At 45.7% G+C, this 20,044-nt stretch overlaps 2 protein-coding genes across 8 annotated transcripts in view; one reads left to right on the forward strand and one right to left on the reverse strand.

The window, feature by feature from the left end:
- Positions 1-6,989: 6,989 nt before the first annotated feature.
- PIGW (phosphatidylinositol glycan anchor biosynthesis class W) lies at positions 6,990-11,173 on the reverse strand. Of its 3 annotated transcripts, none has more exons than XM_046674623.1 (2): positions 11,042-11,173; positions 6,990-8,912 (listed from the first exon to the last, which is right to left on the reverse strand). In XM_046674623.1, exon 2 carries the CDS (start codon positions 8,897-8,899, stop codon positions 7,388-7,390), a length of 1,512 nt encoding a protein of 503 aa, XP_046530579.1. In that variant the 5' UTR covers positions 8,900-8,912; positions 11,042-11,173; the 3' UTR covers positions 6,990-7,387. The 3 variants fall into 3 exon arrangements, with proteins under 3 accessions (XP_046530579.1, XP_046530577.1, XP_046530578.1); XM_046674621.1 differs by lacking the exon at positions 11,042-11,173 and adding an exon at positions 10,258-10,403; XM_046674622.1 differs by lacking the exon at positions 11,042-11,173 and adding an exon at positions 9,702-10,221.
- MYO19 (myosin XIX) overlaps positions 10,422-20,044 on the forward strand; it is a 44,695-nt gene continuing 35,072 nt past the window's right edge. The window contains exons 1-6 of one of the 5 annotated variants that reach the window (XM_046674619.1): positions 10,422-10,559; positions 11,191-11,332; positions 12,837-12,988; positions 15,892-16,030; positions 16,381-16,529; positions 18,113-18,226. In XM_046674619.1, coding sequence (XP_046530575.1) covers positions 12,977-12,988; positions 15,892-16,030; positions 16,381-16,529; positions 18,113-18,226 — 414 coding nt within the window. In that variant the 5' untranslated portion in view covers positions 10,422-10,559; positions 11,191-11,332; positions 12,837-12,976. Of the gene's footprint in view, positions 10,560-11,190; positions 11,333-12,836; positions 12,989-15,891; positions 16,031-16,380; positions 16,530-18,112; positions 18,227-20,044 lie in introns of those variants that run through there. The other 4 variants (XR_006890499.1, XM_046674616.1, XM_046674617.1 and 1 more) reach the window with 4 other exon arrangements.

Raw genomic sequence — 20,044 nt, forward strand, 5'->3', positions numbered from 1 at the left:
GTGAGGGAAAGGGACACGGGCGTCTGTGGGTAAGAGACAGAGTCTGGGCTTGGTTTCCAGGTACTTGGCGCCGCTTTCCCTGACATCCTGATTGACCGGGAGCCAGCCGCATCTCCGCTTCCCAAACTGAGACTGCGGGGAGATCCCGCCGAGGGGACGGAAAATGTTTAAGTGCTGACAGTTGTTGTCGTTGTTAGACTAGACGCAAATAGAAGAGTGTATGGAGAGCGGCCTGTGTCTGCGTCCTGGCCAGCTGTGCTGGGTTAATATTAACAGGGACTCAGGACACCGATTCCCTTGGGCAAAGTACTGGTACTGGCCAAAGGCCCTTCCCCTTGACCGTCGCCTGAGAAGCACAGCTGCTGTGAAGACATGTACTCAGTTCCTACCTGGAAGGCTTTGGAAGCCTGTTGCAAAGCCAAAATAGTTGTCGGGAAGTATTTTGCCTATGAAAGTCTTGACAATTTTAAAGCTAAATCCGTTTGCTGCTCTTACAACTAACTAATCTTGATGACAGATCTCTACTTCCTGGTAGAACAGGCTAGAGCTGTGATACTGACCTCTAAAAAGTATTTTGGTCATCACACGAAGTCCTAGAGATTCACAACAACAAAAAACCCCATAGTGCATCCTTAGCCATGTTGACTGATGACGTTGTGTGGTCACTGTTAAGGTAGGTGACATAATAAACTGGAGGAACCTTTGTTCAGTCCCAAAGGTGTAATTATCCAGTAAGTATGTCTTTTGGCCATGTTAGGAGAGCAGAACAGTGTGATCGTTAGCTTAAATCCAATAGGAATATAGGACATGCATGCAGCTTCTGACGGGTTAGACTACCTAGGCAAAATTTGGACATTTTTAGAAAAGAATCTTGTGTTTTATGTAAAAAGACTCCCAGGAAAAAAGAATACTGTGGCTTTTAAAATCTAAAGGTGCTCCTATAACCAATCATGTATCTACTTTATACCTTTTAAACTTCTTATGGGTTATGGTTGGTAAAGGACATTAAAAATGACAAGTTCAATATATATGTGCTAATGTTAATAACTTTCATTACTGAGTGCACACTGGGTACTAGTAAAGAACAGTATTCACCCGGGGGATTTAAATCTAAGTTAGAAAAGGCATTAAAACTCAGTCATAGAGGCTGGCCCTGTGGCCGAGTGGTTAAGTTCATATGCTCCGCTGCAGGCAGCCCAGTGTTTCATTGGTTGGAATCCTGGGCGCGGACATGGCACTGCTCATCGAACCGCGCTGAGGCAGCATCCCACATGCCACAACTAGAAGAATCCACAACGAAGAATATACAACTATGTACCGGGGGGGGGGGGGCTTTGGGGGGAAAAAGGAAAAAAAAAAAATCGTTAAAAAAAAAAAACAAAACTCAGTCATAATAAAATGAGACCACAACAATCTCTTTCCATCTGACATTACTTTCCCTGATTTGGATTCGTCTTTCAGGTCCACTGAGCACACTGTTTAGTATCCTTGAACAATGTTTCACATACTATAGGTATTCAATGAATACTTACTGTAAAGCTAAAAAGGTGAATAATTAGCTAGTTCAGTTCTTTCTCAAGGAGGTAAGGAGATACCTTGGGTGCTACAAATATGATAAAAGTGATACTTGAGGGAAAATGCTTAGAAAATTATTTCATTGCCAAACAATTTTTATAAGTTTTAATATGTATCTTCTTAGTTTAGAACAGGCACTCCTTTTTTTTTTCCACTTTTGGTCTGTCTTCAGCTATAACCAATAGTGCTGGAGCAAATATTTCATGACTAAGTATGTGGCTTTAGAGAGCTTACTGCTCATTGACTAAGTGATTACTACAAAAAAAAGCCAGTTGTTGCCTATTTTTAAATTTCAGTATTAGCATTGTGAAGGGCAAGGCTGAAGGACTTGAAAGGACAGGAAAGAGAAAGCAGTCAACAGTAAAGGACATTTTGCTGGTACCTAACAAAGAACCGTTGGAGTGATGGAGATGTGATAAATTATCAGCAAAATACCATTCTTTTCTGTCTTAGGTCACCAGTGTGTGAAAGCCAGCCACAAAACTCGGGCATAAATGAGATATGACTATTCCCCAAGCTACCTAGGTTTAAAAGAAATGAAGGGTACCAATTTATTCCTTATATTATTTCTCATCTTCATAGACTACAGTCATGTGTCACATAACGTTTTGGTCAACGAGGGACAGCATATACCACAGAGGTCCCATAAGATTAGTACCGTATAGCCTAGGTGTGTAGTAGGCTATACCATCTAGGTTTGTACCATAGGGGAGGAAGAAATTTTCCACTACCCTTATAGGTTCTTCTGGCTGGTCTAAGAAAAGCTGACATGAGAGAGATTAACAGGAGAAAAAGAAACAAAAGTTTAATAATGTATACATGAGAAAACCCCAGGAAAACTGAGTAACTCACCAAAATGGCGGAAGCCCTCACCTTAAGTACCATCCTCAGCTAAAGACAAAAGAAGATGTTGGGGGTGGGGAGAGTTAGGGATTTCAAAGGGAAAGAAGGCAATTCACAGGTAGGTGAAAAGGAGAAAACATTTCCAAACAAGTGTTTGGCCACACAGAAACAGAAGAACACAGAAGGGAACCCTCTAGCATTCTAGGGGAGCCTAGAAACAGGCTTTTCTAGGTTCCTCCCTGTCTACCACCAAGTTCATGTTATTAAGGGAATAGCTTGCTTCCTGAGACAGGGTTTTTTTTCAATCTGAATTCTTTTAGGCAGTTAAGGGGGAGCTAACAAGAAAAAGTTTGTCTTTTGTTTCCTAAAAATAGTCAGCCTAAAATAATCCTGGTGTTATAGAGAGACATTTCGGGGTGGCAAATTTCGTTCCCCTTCAGTACACTCTGTGAAGTTTGAACAACAATGAAATCACCTAACAATACATTTCTCAGAATGTGTTCCTGTCATTAACTGATGCATAACTGTATGTATAAACTCCTAGGGAGCAAAGTATGTTTTTGTATGATCTATACAACATATTGCACACTGATGTTCAATAAAAATAAAACTGGTTGTCATCTTCTAAACACAAAGCTATTGATACAAATGTGGTGGACAGCCCATTTTATAATTGTGTGACATTAAAGTCAGGAGAATGAGTCATTTTCTGAAGGTCAGAGATAGGATAAGGTCCTAGACCTGATTTATTCTTCCTTTCTCTTTCCCCTTTCCTTCTGTGTCCTCAAAAGCTGACAGTTGAAAACTAGTTAATTATAATATCTTCTGTTGTTTTCACTGTAATAACCATGTTGTTTTATGTGGTAATAAAATCGACAGCAGAATGCTATTTAAATTACCACAGTTGTCCAAATCTGAGGATCTCTGAATTGGGTTTTCTTTTTCATGAGCCGACAGTGGGAAGTTCTGTTGTATTTATCAAAAATAGAGACACATTTTCCCTACTTAGACTCTTTAAAAGGAAAAATAATGCTAAAATGTAAGCCCCTCGAAGGCAAGGACTTTGTCTTATTTTCTGTGGTATCTCTGGCACCTATTCCTGGTCATTGGATCTCAATACATCTTTGTTGAATGATCTCTTTCTCTCCTGTAAACTAGAATCAAGTCAGAATTTTTTTTTCTCTAATTCTTCTGTTTTAATGAATGCTATTTCATTAGCTTGCTCTTACATAATTAGAAGTGGAAAAGACACACAGAGTACACTTTGTTCTTTTAAGTTATGATTCAATATCTGTAACTGTGTGAGACAGAAACTTACTAAGAGATATCTAAGACCTATTTAAGACCTAGAAAAGGATGAAGGAGCAGTTACTGACAGGAAGCAGCAGACCAGTTAGACAACATGCTCATTAAGTCATCGAATAACTTACTTTACTTTTTTTTTTTAAAGATTTTATTTTTTCCCTTTTTCTCCCCAAAGCCCCCCAGTACATAGTTGTATATTCTCAGTTGTGGGTCCTTCTAGTTGTGGCATGTGGAATGCTGCCTCAGCGTGGCTTGATGAGCGGTGCCATGTCCGTGCCCAGGATTTGAACCGACGAAACACTGGGCCGCCTGCAGCGGAGCATATGAACTTAACCGCTCGGCCATGGGGCCGGCCCCTAAATTACTTTTATTTTAATGAGAGAATATGGTTAGAGCCTCTGAGACCTCTTCTGAATGCTTTATACAGGTAAGTTGTGGGATATTAGCACTGTGACACTGTTAGCAAGAAAACCAATCACCTTTCCTAGTCATAGTTAATTTACGTACTATAATCTTATTGGTTAAATTTCAAAAGTATTCCTTTTTAATTGAAAATAAAATTTAATCTGATTTTTGTTTCGTTTTGTTTTTTGCAGGGAAAGAGTCGTCCTGAGCTAACATCTGTTGCCAATCTTCCTTTTTCTTTCCTCCCTAAAGCCGTAGTACATAGTTGTATATCCTAGTTGTAAGTCATTCTAGTTCTATGTGAGCCACTGACACAGCATGGCAACCTACAGACCGGTGGTGTGGTTCCACCACCAGGAAGCAAACCCAGGCTGCCAAAACGGTGAGCACCAAACTTTAACCACTTGGCCATCAGGGCTGGCTCTGATTTTTGTTTTTATAGCTACATAACTATGCAACATACTGATTTCTTTAGGGGGGAAATTCCTTTCAATAATAGATTACCTCCAAATATAATTGATTGTAGTTAGCAAATATAAAATGCCACATAAATACTAAATTAGCCATCATCAATGTAAAAAATTGAAGTAAACTAATATAATAGTCATATTTAACAAATTAAGGAATAAATTTTGAACTAATTTGGAGGCAACTAATTAAAACAGCAAATCTACAATTTAATGTTAGAGGAGGCTCCACCTACACTACACAAATAACTAGATTGCTTGCTAAATATAAAATTAACTTGAACATCTGACCCCTGCCTATTTCTGCAATAATCAGATTTTTACTTGAAAATACAACAGAATAGAAAGGCAGATTTTAATTCCTTTTTTTCACTCACTAAACAATATAGAGAGAACATCAGAATTAGAAACTAAGGGGCCAGCTCTGTGGCCAAGTGGTTAAGTTCACGTGCTCTGCTTCGGCAGCCCAGGGTTTCACCAGTTTGGATCCTGGACGCTGACATGGCACCACTCATCAGGGCACAGTGAGGCAGCATCCCACATGCCACAGCTAGAAGGACCCACAACCAGAGTATACATGTATGTACTGGGGGGATTTGGGGAGAAAAAGCAAACAAGAAAAAGAAACTAAGCATTTTGTTTTTTAAATCTTAGATTTTGAACAGCAGTTTCAAAGGTCTGCTTAGTTTTTAAATGACTCAAGCTCTCAGTAGGATATTAAACCTTGATATAGCCATAGTTTTATTAAGTTAGACTAGGTACTTGATGACTTTCTCACTAGTTCTCTTTCCCCTTAATATGGAGATGAGGCATGCCTGATATGGCCCCTGCCTCTCTAGCTCATTACCCAGGCTCTTTTCTGAGCTCCAGCCTTTCCAAGGTGTGCTAGGTTCCCTCCCAACTCAGGACCTTTGCTGAGGGATTCATCCTTCCCAGATTTCTCTCTGCTGTGTACCCCTCCCTTACTAGCACCTGCTGCCCCCCACTCCCCTCTAGCTCATCAGACACATGAACATTAACTCCTCATCCCATCCGTCAGCTCTAGCTCAGAAAAATAATCACATGTGGGGAAAACTGAGTTGACTAGGTCACTTTTTTTCTTCCTGAGGAAGATTCACCCTGAGCTAACATCTGTTGTCAATGTACTTTTTTTTTGAAGAAGAAGAAGATTAGCCCTGAGCTAACATCTGCTGCCAATCCTCCTCTTTTTGCTGAGGGAGACTGTCCCTGAGCTAACATCCATGCCCATCTTCCTCTACTTTATATGTGGGACACCTGCCACAGTATGGCTTGCCAAGCAGTACATAGGTCTACACTGGGGATCTGAATTGGCGAACCCCGGGCTACTTAAGTGGAAGGTGCAAACTTAACTGCTGCGCCACTGGGCCAGCCCCTCTTACTCTTTTTTTTTTTTTTTTGCCTGAGGAAGATTTTCCCTAAGCTAATACCTGTGCCAGTCTTCTTCTGTTTTGTATGTGGGTTGCCACCACAGCATGTCTGCTGACGTGTGGTGCAGATCCGTGCCTGGCGACCGAACCCCAGGCCACCAAAGCAGAGCACTCCAAACTTAACCACTAGGCCACAGGGCAGGCCTCCTAGGTCACTCCTTGATTTAACACTCACGGCAACCTATACTTCATTACTTAACGCAGTTTATAACAGTTGTTTAATGTTTCCCCATTAGATTGCAAGCTCTAAGATAGCAGGAAACTTGCTTATCATCCCTAGCACAGAGTAGGTTAAAAAAATGAACTAGAGGGGCTGGCCCTGTGGCCAAGTGGTTAAGTGTGCGTGCTCCACTGCAGGCGGCCCAGTGTTTCATTGGTTCGAATCCTGGGCGCGGACATGGCACTGCTCATCAAACCACGCTGAGGCAGCATCCCACATGCCACAACTAGGACCCACAATGAAGAATATTCAACTATGTACTGGGGGGCTTTGGGGAGAAAAAGGAAAAAAATAAAATCTTTAAAAAATAAAAAAAAATAAAAAATGAACTAGACCCAAGGCAAAAACTATTGCCTCATAATATGCCTACATCATACAATTCAGTCTATTCTTTGGAGCATTTAACTGTTTTCTGACTTTATTGTATATAAGTATTTGATTTAGAACACTTATTTTTTCTCCTTCTTCTGCCCAAAGCCCCCCAGCACATAGCTGTATATTCTAGTTGTAGGTCCTTCTCGTTCTGCTGTGTGGGACGCTGCCTCAGCACAGCTTGATGAGTGATGCTAGGTCTGCGCCCAGGATCCAAACCTGCAAAACCCTGAGCCGCCAAAGCAGAGCACACAAACCCAATCACTAGGCCACGGGGCTGGCCCCTAAACACTTTCTTATACTTAGGCTTTTTTAAAAGATTAAAATTGAAAAGTAAAGAAGCATTGACAGTTCCACAGTTCACACTGAGGTGTTTTAATGTACCCTATTATATATAAAAGTAATACATACCAAAGAAGTACAGAATGGTGTAAGGTGTATAAGGTAGAAGGTAAAAATCCTCCTCCCCACCCTCCAATCTTCCAGTGTCACAACTATAAACACAAGTTTCCTTAAAATACTTCAATAAATATCTAACAAGTCATAAGGCTCTTTTTCTTCTCTATTGGTTTGTTTTATATAGTGCTGAGACGCATTAAAATATTGAGCATCACTACTGTTATAGAGGAGTATTGAAACTCTTATAATAAGATATAGTTAATACTGGGTTGCCAAAAGCCCAATTTCTTCACATTTAATATTTATTCTTCCTCATTAATATTGCTCAAACAGATACACACTACCCCCACTGATCACCAAAATTTTATAGTCTTATCTTGCAAGTGTAGCACATATATAACTAAACAGTTGGTAAACATATAGAGATTGAGCACAAATAAGGCCCACAAGGTACTGCTGTGTAATGTATCTACCAACAGGTTGACCAGGCCAGTTGTTACATTTGACAGCAAGAAAAAAATTAACTGGTTTCTGTTCATAGCTGTAATTAGACAAAGACTGGGTTCCCTTCTTTCAGCTTCAGAGACTAGAGATTCTGAATGCTTTTTATTTGTAGCAGGTGACTGGATAAGTTTCCAAGAACATGGTACTTGAGCCCCTTTAATTAGAAATTTGGCAAAACTCAAAATTATATCAACTAGTAATAAACTACTAAGAAGGATCAGGCTAGAAGCAACTATCCAAATACAAAAGGCTAAATTGGCCATTCTGCGAGATGCTACTTCTACATTTACCTGAACTATGTAAAGAGATATGAAGAGGCTAATAGCTGTCAGTAGAATACAATATGCTACTTTTATCCAGTCTTTGATATGTGACCTTTTTTTAAGCACATATGATCCTGTTTGTACACCAGCCATGTGTATTGCCACATACCCCAAGGTAGAGATTATTCCTTCTCGGTTGGCATTTAATAAACCAACCCTTGTGCCACTGCCATCAGTGCCATACAAAATTAACTTTCTCAGTGGGGTAAAGTCAAGGGCTAGCTGGTATAATACAGTAATGCTGATGGCCACAATCCAGGATTTATTTAGGGGAAAAATAATCAAAAGTAGTGATGTTATCAATTTCACAACTATTAAGGTAAAGAAAAAGTTCCAGTGAACCCCATACTCAGTTAAATGTTCCTGATAATCTATGGATTTTATAACGACTAATCGGCCTATTCCCAAGAAGACTAATGGCCAGACAGAGTACAATGACTTTGTAAGATGATAAAATGTGGACCCTTTCATGTATTTTCTCCTAACCTCTGGAGAAACCATTGCAGTACCAAAAACAAAGCCTCCTACTCCAAAATCCATTGCTCCTGTCCCATAGAGCTCAGTTTTGGCAAATCTTCTGGGAAAAAGTGGAAAGTCCACAGCCAAAATGGCAACAGCAGTAAATGCACTGTTAATTACACGAAAACAAGAGATAGCTGGAATGTATTCTGATTCTACACTGATTTTCAAGAATTTTTCAAGGATTTTTTGGACAGGTATTCTGGCATAGCAAGTTCTCCTGCAGTATATATGATAGAACATTCCTGCCCCAATGATAATTACAGCAAGGTGCTCAAGGAGGACAAATGAAGACAAAATGGTCAACGTGGCCACCAGGGGAACTATCAGGATAACAAAGTCAATGAAGAATCGAGTTCCCCAGGTATGTGAAGAAGAACACAAGTGCTGTGAGAGAATGATCAGGAGCCCTCTGCACAGGACACAGAGCGCAGGCAAGCACAAGCCCTGGGTGATTTCCAGCACGCTGGTTCCATTGTGGTTACTGACAAAAGCTTCCTTCATCTGCTTCTGAGACATTTTTTTCTTCTTCCTGTGAAAACAAGGGCAAAGGAATGCATTTGTGCAATGTTTTGTGGAATCGGCATGTATGTATACCTGACTTGATTTTATTCTTATCCCTAGGTTTCAGAGCAGAACTCTAGGCCCTAATGTTTTCAAATCAGAGCAAAACCTATGACTTGTGATTCCAAGGATTGTCGGAAGAAGCCTAACACACATCAGGATAAGAATGTGACACTAACACTATGAAATTATTGGTTAAAAAGCTTTGGAATAGTCTCAGTGTAAGGCAGACTCACAAAGAAAGGTGAATTTGGGATATAAACTCTGAGAATGGAATCAGGCGGATAGGAATTCCTATTACCAAGCAGTGTATGTCATGAAGATTATGTAAGCAAATACACTTAACTAATGACTGTAAGTCAAATCCCCGAAGAGATGGAGAGAGGGGCAAGGAGAGAGAAGGTGTTTAAGTTCATTTTGGAGTTTGTTGCCTTGGTTTCTGTTCAGAGCCTCTCTGAACCTATCGCCTCTGGTAGAAAATGCCGAGTCCTCCAGCGGTCTCCTGAGCCCCAGGCTGCTCCTGACTCTATTTACAGACAACTACACTTTCAGGTGAAGGTGTAGTAGGTAGAATGGACGTGGGCGTAGAGCGCATACTAGTGTCAGTTGTTTTAAAAGGATTTAAAACGCGTCTCTGCCACACATCAATGTCTGACAAGTGGCACAAAGGAAGAACACGTTGTTGGTTGAACAAGAACCATCTTGAATAAAGGAACGCATGCACGCATGATGGCCTGTCTCAGCCCAGCAACAATACCTCACGATAACACAGACTCTTGTTCCTGACAGGCACACGCCACGGCGCGCGGGGTCCTACACCTCACGTGCTCCCGGTGGTCCCGGCAGGCCCGCACCCGGGGCGGAAGGCGGTCTACGCGGGCCGGGCCACCCGGCTCCCACCGCAAGGCCACGCGGGAGCAACCCGCTTCCGCCTTCCGAGCGGCGCTTCCGGCCGTCGCGGCGCGGGTGCGTTTCCGGGCCGGCGGGTTCCGCGCGACCCCAGCCCAGGAGGACGCCTGCTTCCCGCGCCTGTCCTCCCCTCAGGGGCTCGCCCAGCCCAGGTCCTCTCGGGTCGTGGCCGTGGGCCGGCCATCAGAGAGCCCGGAGCGGGAAGGGCGCATGGCGCGCCCCACCGACTCCGGGGCGAGGCCCTGTCAGAGCGCTGGGGTCAGAGGGCTCGGCGCAAACTTTCGGCCGCGGCGTCCCCTACGGGAAGCCCCCACGGTCCTGTGAGGCCCGTCGGCCCAGGAAGCCCGGCCTCCCGCGCCCCTCCCGTCACACGACGGGAGGCTGCCGTTTCACCGCCGTCTTACCCCAAACTCGCAAAACACTTGGTCCCAAATGGAGCCCCCAACTCAGGATCCGGAGTCCCGGGCGGGCCACGTGCGCCCCGCGCCGCTTGTGCGCGCCCCGCCCCGGGGAGGAGCCAGCCGGCTCCCAGCCCCTGGGCCAGAGCCGCAGCTGCCGGCCGGGTGTGATCTGCGGCCCCGGCTTTCCCTCCTGCCTCCTCCTCCCTCCCCTCCCCGGCCTCTTCCCGCCGCCTCGCCCGGCCCGCCCGCCTTTCCAGTCGGGCCCGGTGGGGGCCGCATGCTCGGCGGCTCAGGTCGTGGGACCGGTGAGTGACACCCCAGCCCAGGTCCGAAGCCCTTGGCGACCCCGAAGGGACAAGAGAGGCCGGTTTGCCGCCAGAGCGCTAAGGAAGAAGGGGGTGTCTCCCCCTCCCGTTTCCAAAGCGCCGTTTCTCTTCCCTTTTCCCTCTGACCCTCTCTTATCCCAAAACAAGGACCTTTCACGGTCACTCTTCACCTCTCTACCTTGCCGACAGGGGGCGGCCCGAGGTGGGGGAAGGGTCCCAGTTGGCAGGCTGGGTCCCGGCTCCCGCTCCTCTCCTCGCCCTACCTAGGGACCGGGAAGGGAGAGGCTGCGCCCTTAGCCGGGTCACATTCACCTTCCCGGGAAGGATACACTCTCCCCGTGCCAGGTGCTGCTGGAGTGGCATCCCAGCCCTGGGCCCGGCAGGCACCTCGCCGGGACAGGGCGTCCCCGGTTCCCGCCAGGACGTGGGGGCGGGGTCGGCGGGACTCCCAGGACCCTTACCCGGCTCTTCTGGTCTGCCCTCCCACTGTCCTCCAAGCCAAGAAAGAACCTGAGGCTGGAGAAGAGGAGGAGCTGGGGGTCAGGTTGCCGCTTGCCTTGCCTTGCCTCGACGTTTCGCCTATTCATTACCATCTCTCTTCTGCCCACAGTGGTCACACCCTTTCCAGAAATTCTCGGTTGGTAACCGCGAAGACGACGGGGAGAACTGGAGAAAACCGCTCTAATGTGACTTAACTGGCTGGGAGCTGACGCTGCATCCTAATAACCAACATTTGCAAAGCGTTCTCAGAGGTACTAGCCCATCTGATCCTTAACTCAGCATTGTGAGGTCTGGATATTAGTATTTGTTTTAGAAAACGAGGAAATGGAATAAGGCTTATAGAGCTCTTCTGCTCTGAGTTTAAGGGCTTGTGTGCTTTGGATTCTAACCCCGCAGCCTGTTGTGCTCCTGCTCTGGTCCTCTCTCTTTTTTTTTTTTTTTTTGAGGAAGATCAGCCCTCAGCTAACATCTGCCGCCAATCCTCCTCTTTTTCCTGAGGAAGCCTGGCCGTGAGCTAACATCCGTGCCCATCTTCCTCTACTTTATATGTGGGACGCCTGTCACAGCATGACTTGACAAGCAGTGTGTAGGTCTGCCCTCGGGATCCTGGCCAGGGAACCCCCGCCGCCCAGGCAGAACCTGCGAACTTAACCGCTGCACCACGGGGCTAGCCCGTGGTCCTCTCTCTTAAGATGAGCCTCCAGTTGAGAAAGCTTTGTTCTCCTTGAGTCTCAGGAGCCCTCTGCAAGGCTGTCCCTTGGATGAGGTACAGTCAGTGTCCCGGGTGAATGTGTCCAACACAGTCCTGATGCCCTTCTCTGCCTGAATTGTCCTTCCAGTTTCTATGGAAGTCCCTATCCCTGAGTTCTGTCAAAGGCTAGATGTATTCAGAGCCCCGAGAAAGTCTCTACCAGGGTTAATCCAATACACACACCCCTCATCCTCGTCCCTCCTTGTTGGGGAGGGTAGAGGCCTGGGAAATTCCAGGTCTGAGGGTCATTTACAATTTTCCAGAGATTGGTCTGGGCCCAGCCTCACAACACTCCTTCTCAGACAGATTCCCCTCCTCTGAAATCCTTGCCTTAAACTGACACTGACTGTTCCACCTGACTAGTGCTCCCAAATGGATTATCCATCCTTACTAGGGGCATTAACAATATTCCCCCTGAGTGAATATTCAGATTTGTACTTCATGGGGTGCTTTCAATCCATGACCTCATTGACCTTCACAACCACTCCTTGTGAGGTAGGCTTTACTATCCCCATTTTCAAGATGAGGAATCAGGGTGGGCCAGGAAGGTGATATGGCTTACCAGTGAATGACTGAGCTGTGATTTCCCTCCCACACAGCAGCTTTCCTGGAGCATCAAGAGCTGACTTCGGCCTAGCTGCTCCACCAGTTACTGGCTAAACTAAACTAGGCGATTTCTGTCTAGTGGAGAGGATAGGGCATGAGGCTTCTCTGTCTCCCAGTGTCTTCATCCCCCACAGCACACTGACCCAGAAGATTTGCAGCCCCATCCCAAACCCCTGTAGTAAGACTGGCCCTGAAGGAGCCCAGGGAGCCTCTGGAGGTTTTCATTAACGTTTCCCCTGCTCTCTAATTGGCGGAGAACAGGACAGACTCTCCCTCTCTGCCCTGGCTCCCCCTGGTTCTCATTTTGGTTCCTCCTGCTTGGTGGGAGGAGCAGGAGTGAGTCACCTTGGAGAAGCCCTCACTTGTGTGTGGCCCTTGTCTTCTCTCTCATGCTGCAGGCTCACGGGTGACTCGTCTCAGATTCCTCCAGAACTGAGGCCTTTGTTGGACCCAGGCTCCAGCCTGTGCCCCCATGACCAAGTGGACAGTACTCTTTGTGCCTGTGACCCAGAACCCTGGCTGACCACACTGAAGGAGGATGCTCCAGCAGGTAAAACCTCACCCTTAGATAACCCAGGCCCTCAAGCACTTGAGGCACCTTCCCATCTTTCACTTGCCTAAATGAAGGTTACATTGCCCTGACCTGGAAGGAAGGGAAAGACTCCGTAAAGGTCTTTTTTTTTCCTCTCTTCAGATAGTTACTCCAGTGCCTTTCACATGTTCTCAAGGAGCTCTTCCTAATGGCTGATTTGAATCTCTTCTGTTGTGGTTTTAGCTCTTCCCTGGGATGGATAAGATGGGAGGAGTAAGGGAATCCTTAGGGTACTGTGGTGACCTTACAAGCCTGAACCAGTGAGGCAGTCCTGAGGGGTGTCCCTGCCAGCCTGGATTTTACAGGCACAGTGGATGCCTGGGCCTTCCAAGAGGAGGTGTTCCTTGAAACTGAGCCTTAAAGTATAAGTAGGAATTAGCCAAGTGGAGAAGGAAAATAAGCAGTCCAGGCAAAGAGGTCAGTCTGTGCAGAAATGTGGGAGAAGATGACCTATGTGGAATAATAGAAAGATTCTGATGAATGGATCATGGGGCGCATATGGGGTTGCTATTGGGACATGAAACCTTACTCTTACTCAAGATCTCTACCTCTCTAAAAAAGGCTACTATGGCCCCAGGGCTGCAGGATTCCAAATCACCCTTCACTGTGGAGCTCCATTACCATCCTTAACATGCAGCTCTTGGTCCAGAGAATACCAGTAGATATTTGCTGGATTTTTATTTCTTAAGTGTTGCCAGGCACTGGGCTGACGCGGATAATTAAGATGATGCCTGCCCTCAAGGAGCTCACACTCTACTGGAGTCCTAGGCAGGAAAGTGCCTGAGACTCAACAGGATGACTGAGTGTGAGGCCAGCCAGCCTCAAGGGAGCCATGGTAGACACTGCTGCTTGACCTTCTTCCAGCCTTTTGGCTCATGAAACAGGCTTGAAGGCTGGAGAGAAGCAGGCAGGACAGTTATCTGCTATGGGCTTTTTTATTGTTTGTTTTTAACTTGGTTTTTTTCTTAATAAAAAAGCATTAATGTTCATCATAACCATACTACCAGCTGCTCTGTGTTGAGTGTTTGCTATATAGTAGGCACAACGCTAAGCGCTTTACTCATATAATTTTGTTTAGTCCTCGAGAAAGATACAGTATTACATATCCAGTGCTGCTATATCCCCATTTCAGAGATAAGGCTCAGAGAGGTTGAATGACTTATTCAAGGTCACACTCATAAGCAATGTGGAAAATGTACATAAGCAAAAAGAACATTAAAATTACCCATAATTGTGTTACCCAAAGATAATCAACATTTTAGAGAATATCCTAGATTTTTTCCCCATGAATATATATTTTTAAAACATTTAAAGATATATTTTTTGTAACCTTCTTTATTCCATCATCAGGATGTTCTGTAATTTAAGCTGTCTACTATTTGGACATTTGGGTTGTTTTCAGTTTTTTTACAATTATAAATGGCCCCATATACACTGAACATTCTGATGACCTTTACATAGGATCATTTTCTAGAAGCAGAGTTTCAGGCTTAAGGGACATGTAGTTTTAAGGCCCTTAGCATGTGATTGCCTAATTAGAAGAGCCACTTTTAAAAGAATAATAATAGCTAACTTTGGGGGCATATGCCAGGTGCCTTTTCTAGATACTTCATGTGTTTATTAGTATCTATGAGGTAGATACTACCACCGTTTCCATTTTACAGATGAGGAAAATTGAAGCACAAAGAGATTAAGAAACCAACATGAGATTATACAACTAGCAAGTGGTAGAATCAGGATTCAAACTCAGGCAATCTAGCTTTGAAGTCCAGGCTGTTGACTCTTATACTCAGCTGCCTCTCTGATTAGATCAAAGCTGTTGGTAAATTATGGCTGGGTTTGTGAATAATATTTTTTCCCCTAGAGCAGAGGGATTTGCATGGATCCAGCCATGCTCTGACCTCAGCACTTATCCACAAAGCCAAGAGTCTGCCTTGTGCATTATGGTGGGCCCAAGTTCAGAGGACAGGCAACATCTTTGGAGAGAAACTTGCCACCTTGACTTGAAGGTTTTGAACTTTTGGGGCTCACTAGTCTCATTGGAAACCTAAACACATCATGTCACGGACCCCTTCCTCCAAAAGCAAATTTCAGCCAGGTTACTGTCGTCTACTCCCCACCCCATCTTTCCTGCAGCCCCCAGGGAGACAAGAGGAAAACTAGGACCATGAGAGGAAAATAGGGGAGAGGAAACATGTGGAAAGTGTTAGCATCAAGGATGGGCAAGGGAGAAGGAGAAAGGGCCTGTTCCCCTTGGTGCCCATTCTTGACCTCATCTGACTTCTGAGCTAGGCTTCCTATCAAGAAGACCCAGGACAGAAGAAACTAATTAATTAGCCAGGCTAAATTTAAGCCCCAAGAGACAGGTGATGAAGGCATGGGGCTACCTCACAGCTGACTTTTCACAGCTGAATGGTCTCTTTAAAAAAGGCCCAAACCATGGTCCTTGTCCTTTCAGATACTCCTATAGCAGGCCCCCATCTTGGGCCACAGCCCTGCCGGGCCTAGTAAGGCTGGAAGCTGGAGCTCATGGCAGAGGAGAGGGGATAGCATTCATTGACTTATTGAGTACATACTACGTTGGGCACTGACTAACTGCTTTGTCTGTCTCTTATTTTTCTTCCCAATAGCCCTTTGAACTGGTTTTGTTTTCCTTTATTTACAAATAAAGGTCTGTGCCTCAGAGGGGTTAAGTAACTTACCCCCAGTCACAGGGCTAGTAAGTGGCAGAACTGAAATTTGAACCCAACCAGACTGTGATACTAGAGGCTTGTTCTCTTTCTACTCTACGGGCCCTCATCCCTACACAGCTGCCAACTAGTCCGAGTCCCAGCTCTCACGGCCCTGTCATTCCCTCCCAGGTTAATGGCCACAGTTCAGTCTCTGATGCCCAAGGCGGGGAATCCTTCAGAGAAGACCTGCAGGAGTTCCTGAGTGGGGAGGCCCCACTGCACCAGCTAGATGACCTCACCAAGGTGAATCCTGTGACTCTGGAGACAGGTATGGGCCTCCCTCTCAAGAGCACCATCTCTAAGAGGGTGGAGGTGTGATCTCAGCATTCAGCACAGCTTCCCCTGGCCAGACTGAGGCAGGCAGGACTCCTGACCTGGAGCCAAATGGGCTGCTCCAGATCTCTGCCTGGCAGCAGCTGTCCTTGAGTTCCCCAGCGCAGACTTTGCTCCAGATTTGGGGCTCATCTTAATTAGATCTTGTACCTATTCATCAGGGAGCTGCTGGGATCTAATGATACTTGGCTAATTGCAGAGGGAACACTGTTAGGCGATGTTTGTCTGTGTGTGCGATTGTGTCTACATTTGAGCCAGAGTTTGCTAAAGGCACATCTGCCTCAGTCCTGAGGTGTCTGCAGGCTCGGTACATGGCAGACACGTTCTACACCAATGCTGGCTGCACCCTGGTGGCTCTGAACCCCTTGAAGCCTGTCCCTCAGCTCTACTCGCCAGAGCTGATGAGAGAGTACCACGCGGCTCCTCAGCCCCAGGTAAGACTCAGCTGCTTCCTGGGCCTCGGGGCTCCCCTACCTCCCCCTAGGCCTCCTCGCAGCCTCTCCTTATCCATCTATTTACTAGCCATGCAGTCATTCAGAGTGTGCTGGTGCCACGGCCCTGCTCACCGGGAGCCTGCAGAATTTTGGACACATGAGAGTAGGTGCAAAGTGGGAGATAAATAAATATGTGTTTAACTGAGTTTGGGACCTAAAATAGGGGCATAGGACAAAGGAGTTTTTGTTTGTTTCTGAATTTAGTAATAGGAAAGGATTTACAAAGGTATTTTTGTGTATTTAACAAATCACTTTTTTGGAAAAGAATAAAATTACATGCGATAAGGATTGTCCCAGAAAATTCAGCACATATTCATCTCTACTGAGAGGAATAAATTCTTATGGGGGTGGGGGTGGTGCAGGCAGGGAATAGACTAGTTGATGTTAAAATGTATGATGTGTTCAGGAAGAGGCAAGAGCAAACTTGCTGGTGGGATGGGGGGATGTTGGGGAGGGAAGCAATAGATGAGGTAGGAAGATGAGATAAGGTGGGCTGTTGGTGAAGGGTCTGGAGCACCACAGGAGGCAGAGAGAGTCCCCAAAGATTCTTCACCTGGAGTGGAGGTGGGACTGTGTGGAGGCCACCATGGGATAATTACTCTGGAAGTTGGGGGAGTCGGATTCAGGAAGGTGAGACAGGAGGCAGGGAGAACAGCTGGAGGCTTTGTAACAGTCCAGGTGAGAGGTGGTTGGGGCGAGGGCAGGTGGAGAGAGGGATAGCTCTGGCACCATCTAGAACAATGCCTTCTCCCGTCAGGAAGCTGTGGGTAAGTGATCACTGCTGGATGGGCATTGTGCAGATGGCCTAGCCTTCCAGATGCTCATACATGGTTAAGTGTCCAAGTGGAATCCATGGAAAGTCTGTCCTGAGTGTCCATCTCTGACTCTCTGGCTGTGTCCTGTCTATCTGCCTGTGTCCTAAAGTCTGTCTCTGCTTATATGCCTCCTCAAAGGCAAAAGCCATATCATGGTCCCCTCTGTTTCCCCAGTGCCCAGCTTGATGCCCAGCAAATTGAGGACAATTAATATCTGTTGACAGAAAGGAGAACAGTGGCCTTGGAATTCAAATCACATGGTTGCACTTACTTGCTGAGTGGCCTTGGGAAGATTATTTAACCCCTCTGAACCTCAGATTTCTCGTCTATGACATAGAGTTAGCTATCCAACTAATGCACAAATTTCTTAGGCAGTGACTTGTAAGAACGTTCTTCGCAAAGTCCAATAACAAAGTAATAAACAGCAGAATAAGACTATTAAGGTAATATACGATGGCAGATGGGAGGATAAAGTGTTAATGCCATAGACTGGTCGAGGCCAGCACTGCTTCCAGACAGAAGATGAGTGGGTAAAGCCACATGGGGGTCCCCACAGTTGGGCCTAACACTGTTGCATCCAGGACATTTTTCTAGAAGAAGCCTCCTGGCACTGCTTTTGGCAGCCTCCCCATCTCAGCCATCATTGGATCAACTACTCCTTGAAGACAGGCATTCTCTCATGTGACCCTTCACCCCTTGATGTTTCAGAAACTGAAGCCCCACATCTTCACTGTGGGCGAGCAGACCTACAGGAATGTCAAGAGCCTGATTGAGCCAGTCAACCAGTCTATCATTGTCAGTGGAGAGAGTGGTGCTGGAAAGGTAGGAAGGCCTCTTTCCCACTCTGTCAACTTCGTGACTGTCTAGGTGGGCAGAGAGGCAGGGGGTCATTCCTTGTGGAGTCATTTGCTGCCTAGTCATTCCCAGGTAGGCTAGCTCAAGCAGGGAGTCGGGGTGCAGTAGTAGGCAAGCACTGGGCAAGGACTCAAGATGGGGGGTTCTAGTCCAGGCTCTTCACCAGCTCTGATGGAAGCCTGGATGAGACACTCCTCTCTGAGCCTTCATTTTCTCATCAAAGGTCTCTTCCAGCTCTGACACCTCTGGGAACAAAAGTCAGCTGCTGGGGGTTCCAGCATAGTGGTTAAGAGCACATCAGAAAGATATTTAGTTTCTGCAAACCTCAGTTGTTTTACTTGTAAAATGGCAGGGAGGGGAGGACTAATGCATGGGACTTCTGTGAGAGTTAAATGAACCAGTGCATATAAGGCACTTGGTGGCATGCTTGGCACATGACAGCAGTCCTCTAAAAGTAGCTGCAGTTACTTGTGGGAAAGGGTTTACTGGAGTAGCCTACTCATACCCTCTGGGTTGCCCTTGATGGCATAGGCAGCGTATTGGGCCAGCTGTGGGGAAGGACAGAAGCTCCTGGTATGGTCATGTGGCCCCCTGGGAGGCAAAACCATGACAGATGAGACAGAACATTGCACAAGGATGGGTGAGGAGGTGCACAGCTGGTCAGAGGAGGCTACTGGTCCAGGCCTCACCATCTTCTTGCCAAGCCTCATGCACCACCCCACCCTTTCCACAACATTACCTTCACCAGGGATTCTTTGGACCATAAACCCCCTCTACCTACACGCATGTATGAGAGAATTGCGGAGCACTGAGCACCTGCCAGGTTGTAGGCCCTGAGCTAGCCACTTAAGAGTGGCAGAGGGAGAAACAGAAATGAAAAATGCAACATCTGGCTTTCGGGGATCTCTTAGTCCACTAGGGAAGGCAAACAAGGAAGCACATGAAAACAGTAAGCTGCAGGGTTGAGGGCTTGGACTTGGGTGAGAAGGAGATCTTTGAGAGCTATGTCAAGGTGGCCAGTGCAGTGGCTGATGCCCATCTCCTGGTTGAAGCCCACTGTCCCCAGAATTGCTCTGGGGAGCTGAAACTGGACATGGCCCAAGATCCATGCAACCAGACCCGTACAATCCTTAATTGTGCAGCTGCTGTGATCTTGGGCTGGGTCTGGTGTGTTTTTTAAGTTTATTTTTAATAAGTAGTAATATAGTTACATTGTTCAAAAATCAAGCAATAGCATGACTTACAAAGAAAAACAGCAACTGTGCCCCATATCTCTCAAGCCTATTCCCTCTCTCCAGAGGCAGCTACTTTCACATTGTTTAGTAGTTTATTTGGGTATTTGCATCCATATTTCTAAACAACATGCTTATACTGTTAGTTACTGATTTTTCGGTTTTGGACCTTAGCTGTTTATTTCCTACTTTGATGAAGATTTAGCCCTATTTCCCTGCCCCCAAATATAATTACATATAATACAATTATATCACAATTTCTAATTGTTAATATTGCAGTATTTATATTACAACCATGTATATATTGTTCACAGCAGAGCTGTGTAATATACTATGATTATATTTCCTTGTGTAATTGTTGCTTGCCCTCTACTTACTAATTGCCCCATTTTTTCTTTTGTTTATTTCTATATACCTATTATTAATTTACTACTAAACTTGTCACCAAAGCTGGAAAACACTTATCCAACTTGCAAGTACATCAAGTCCTTTTTTTTCTTGGCGACACCCTTCCTGGAGCTCTCAGATCTCCTGCTCCCATCCAGCTATTGCC

Source organism: Equus quagga, chromosome 11 (assembly GCF_021613505.1).
Source record: "Equus quagga isolate Etosha38 chromosome 11, UCLA_HA_Equagga_1.0, whole genome shotgun sequence".
Taxonomy (NCBI): Eukaryota; Metazoa; Chordata; class Mammalia; order Perissodactyla; family Equidae; genus Equus; species Equus quagga.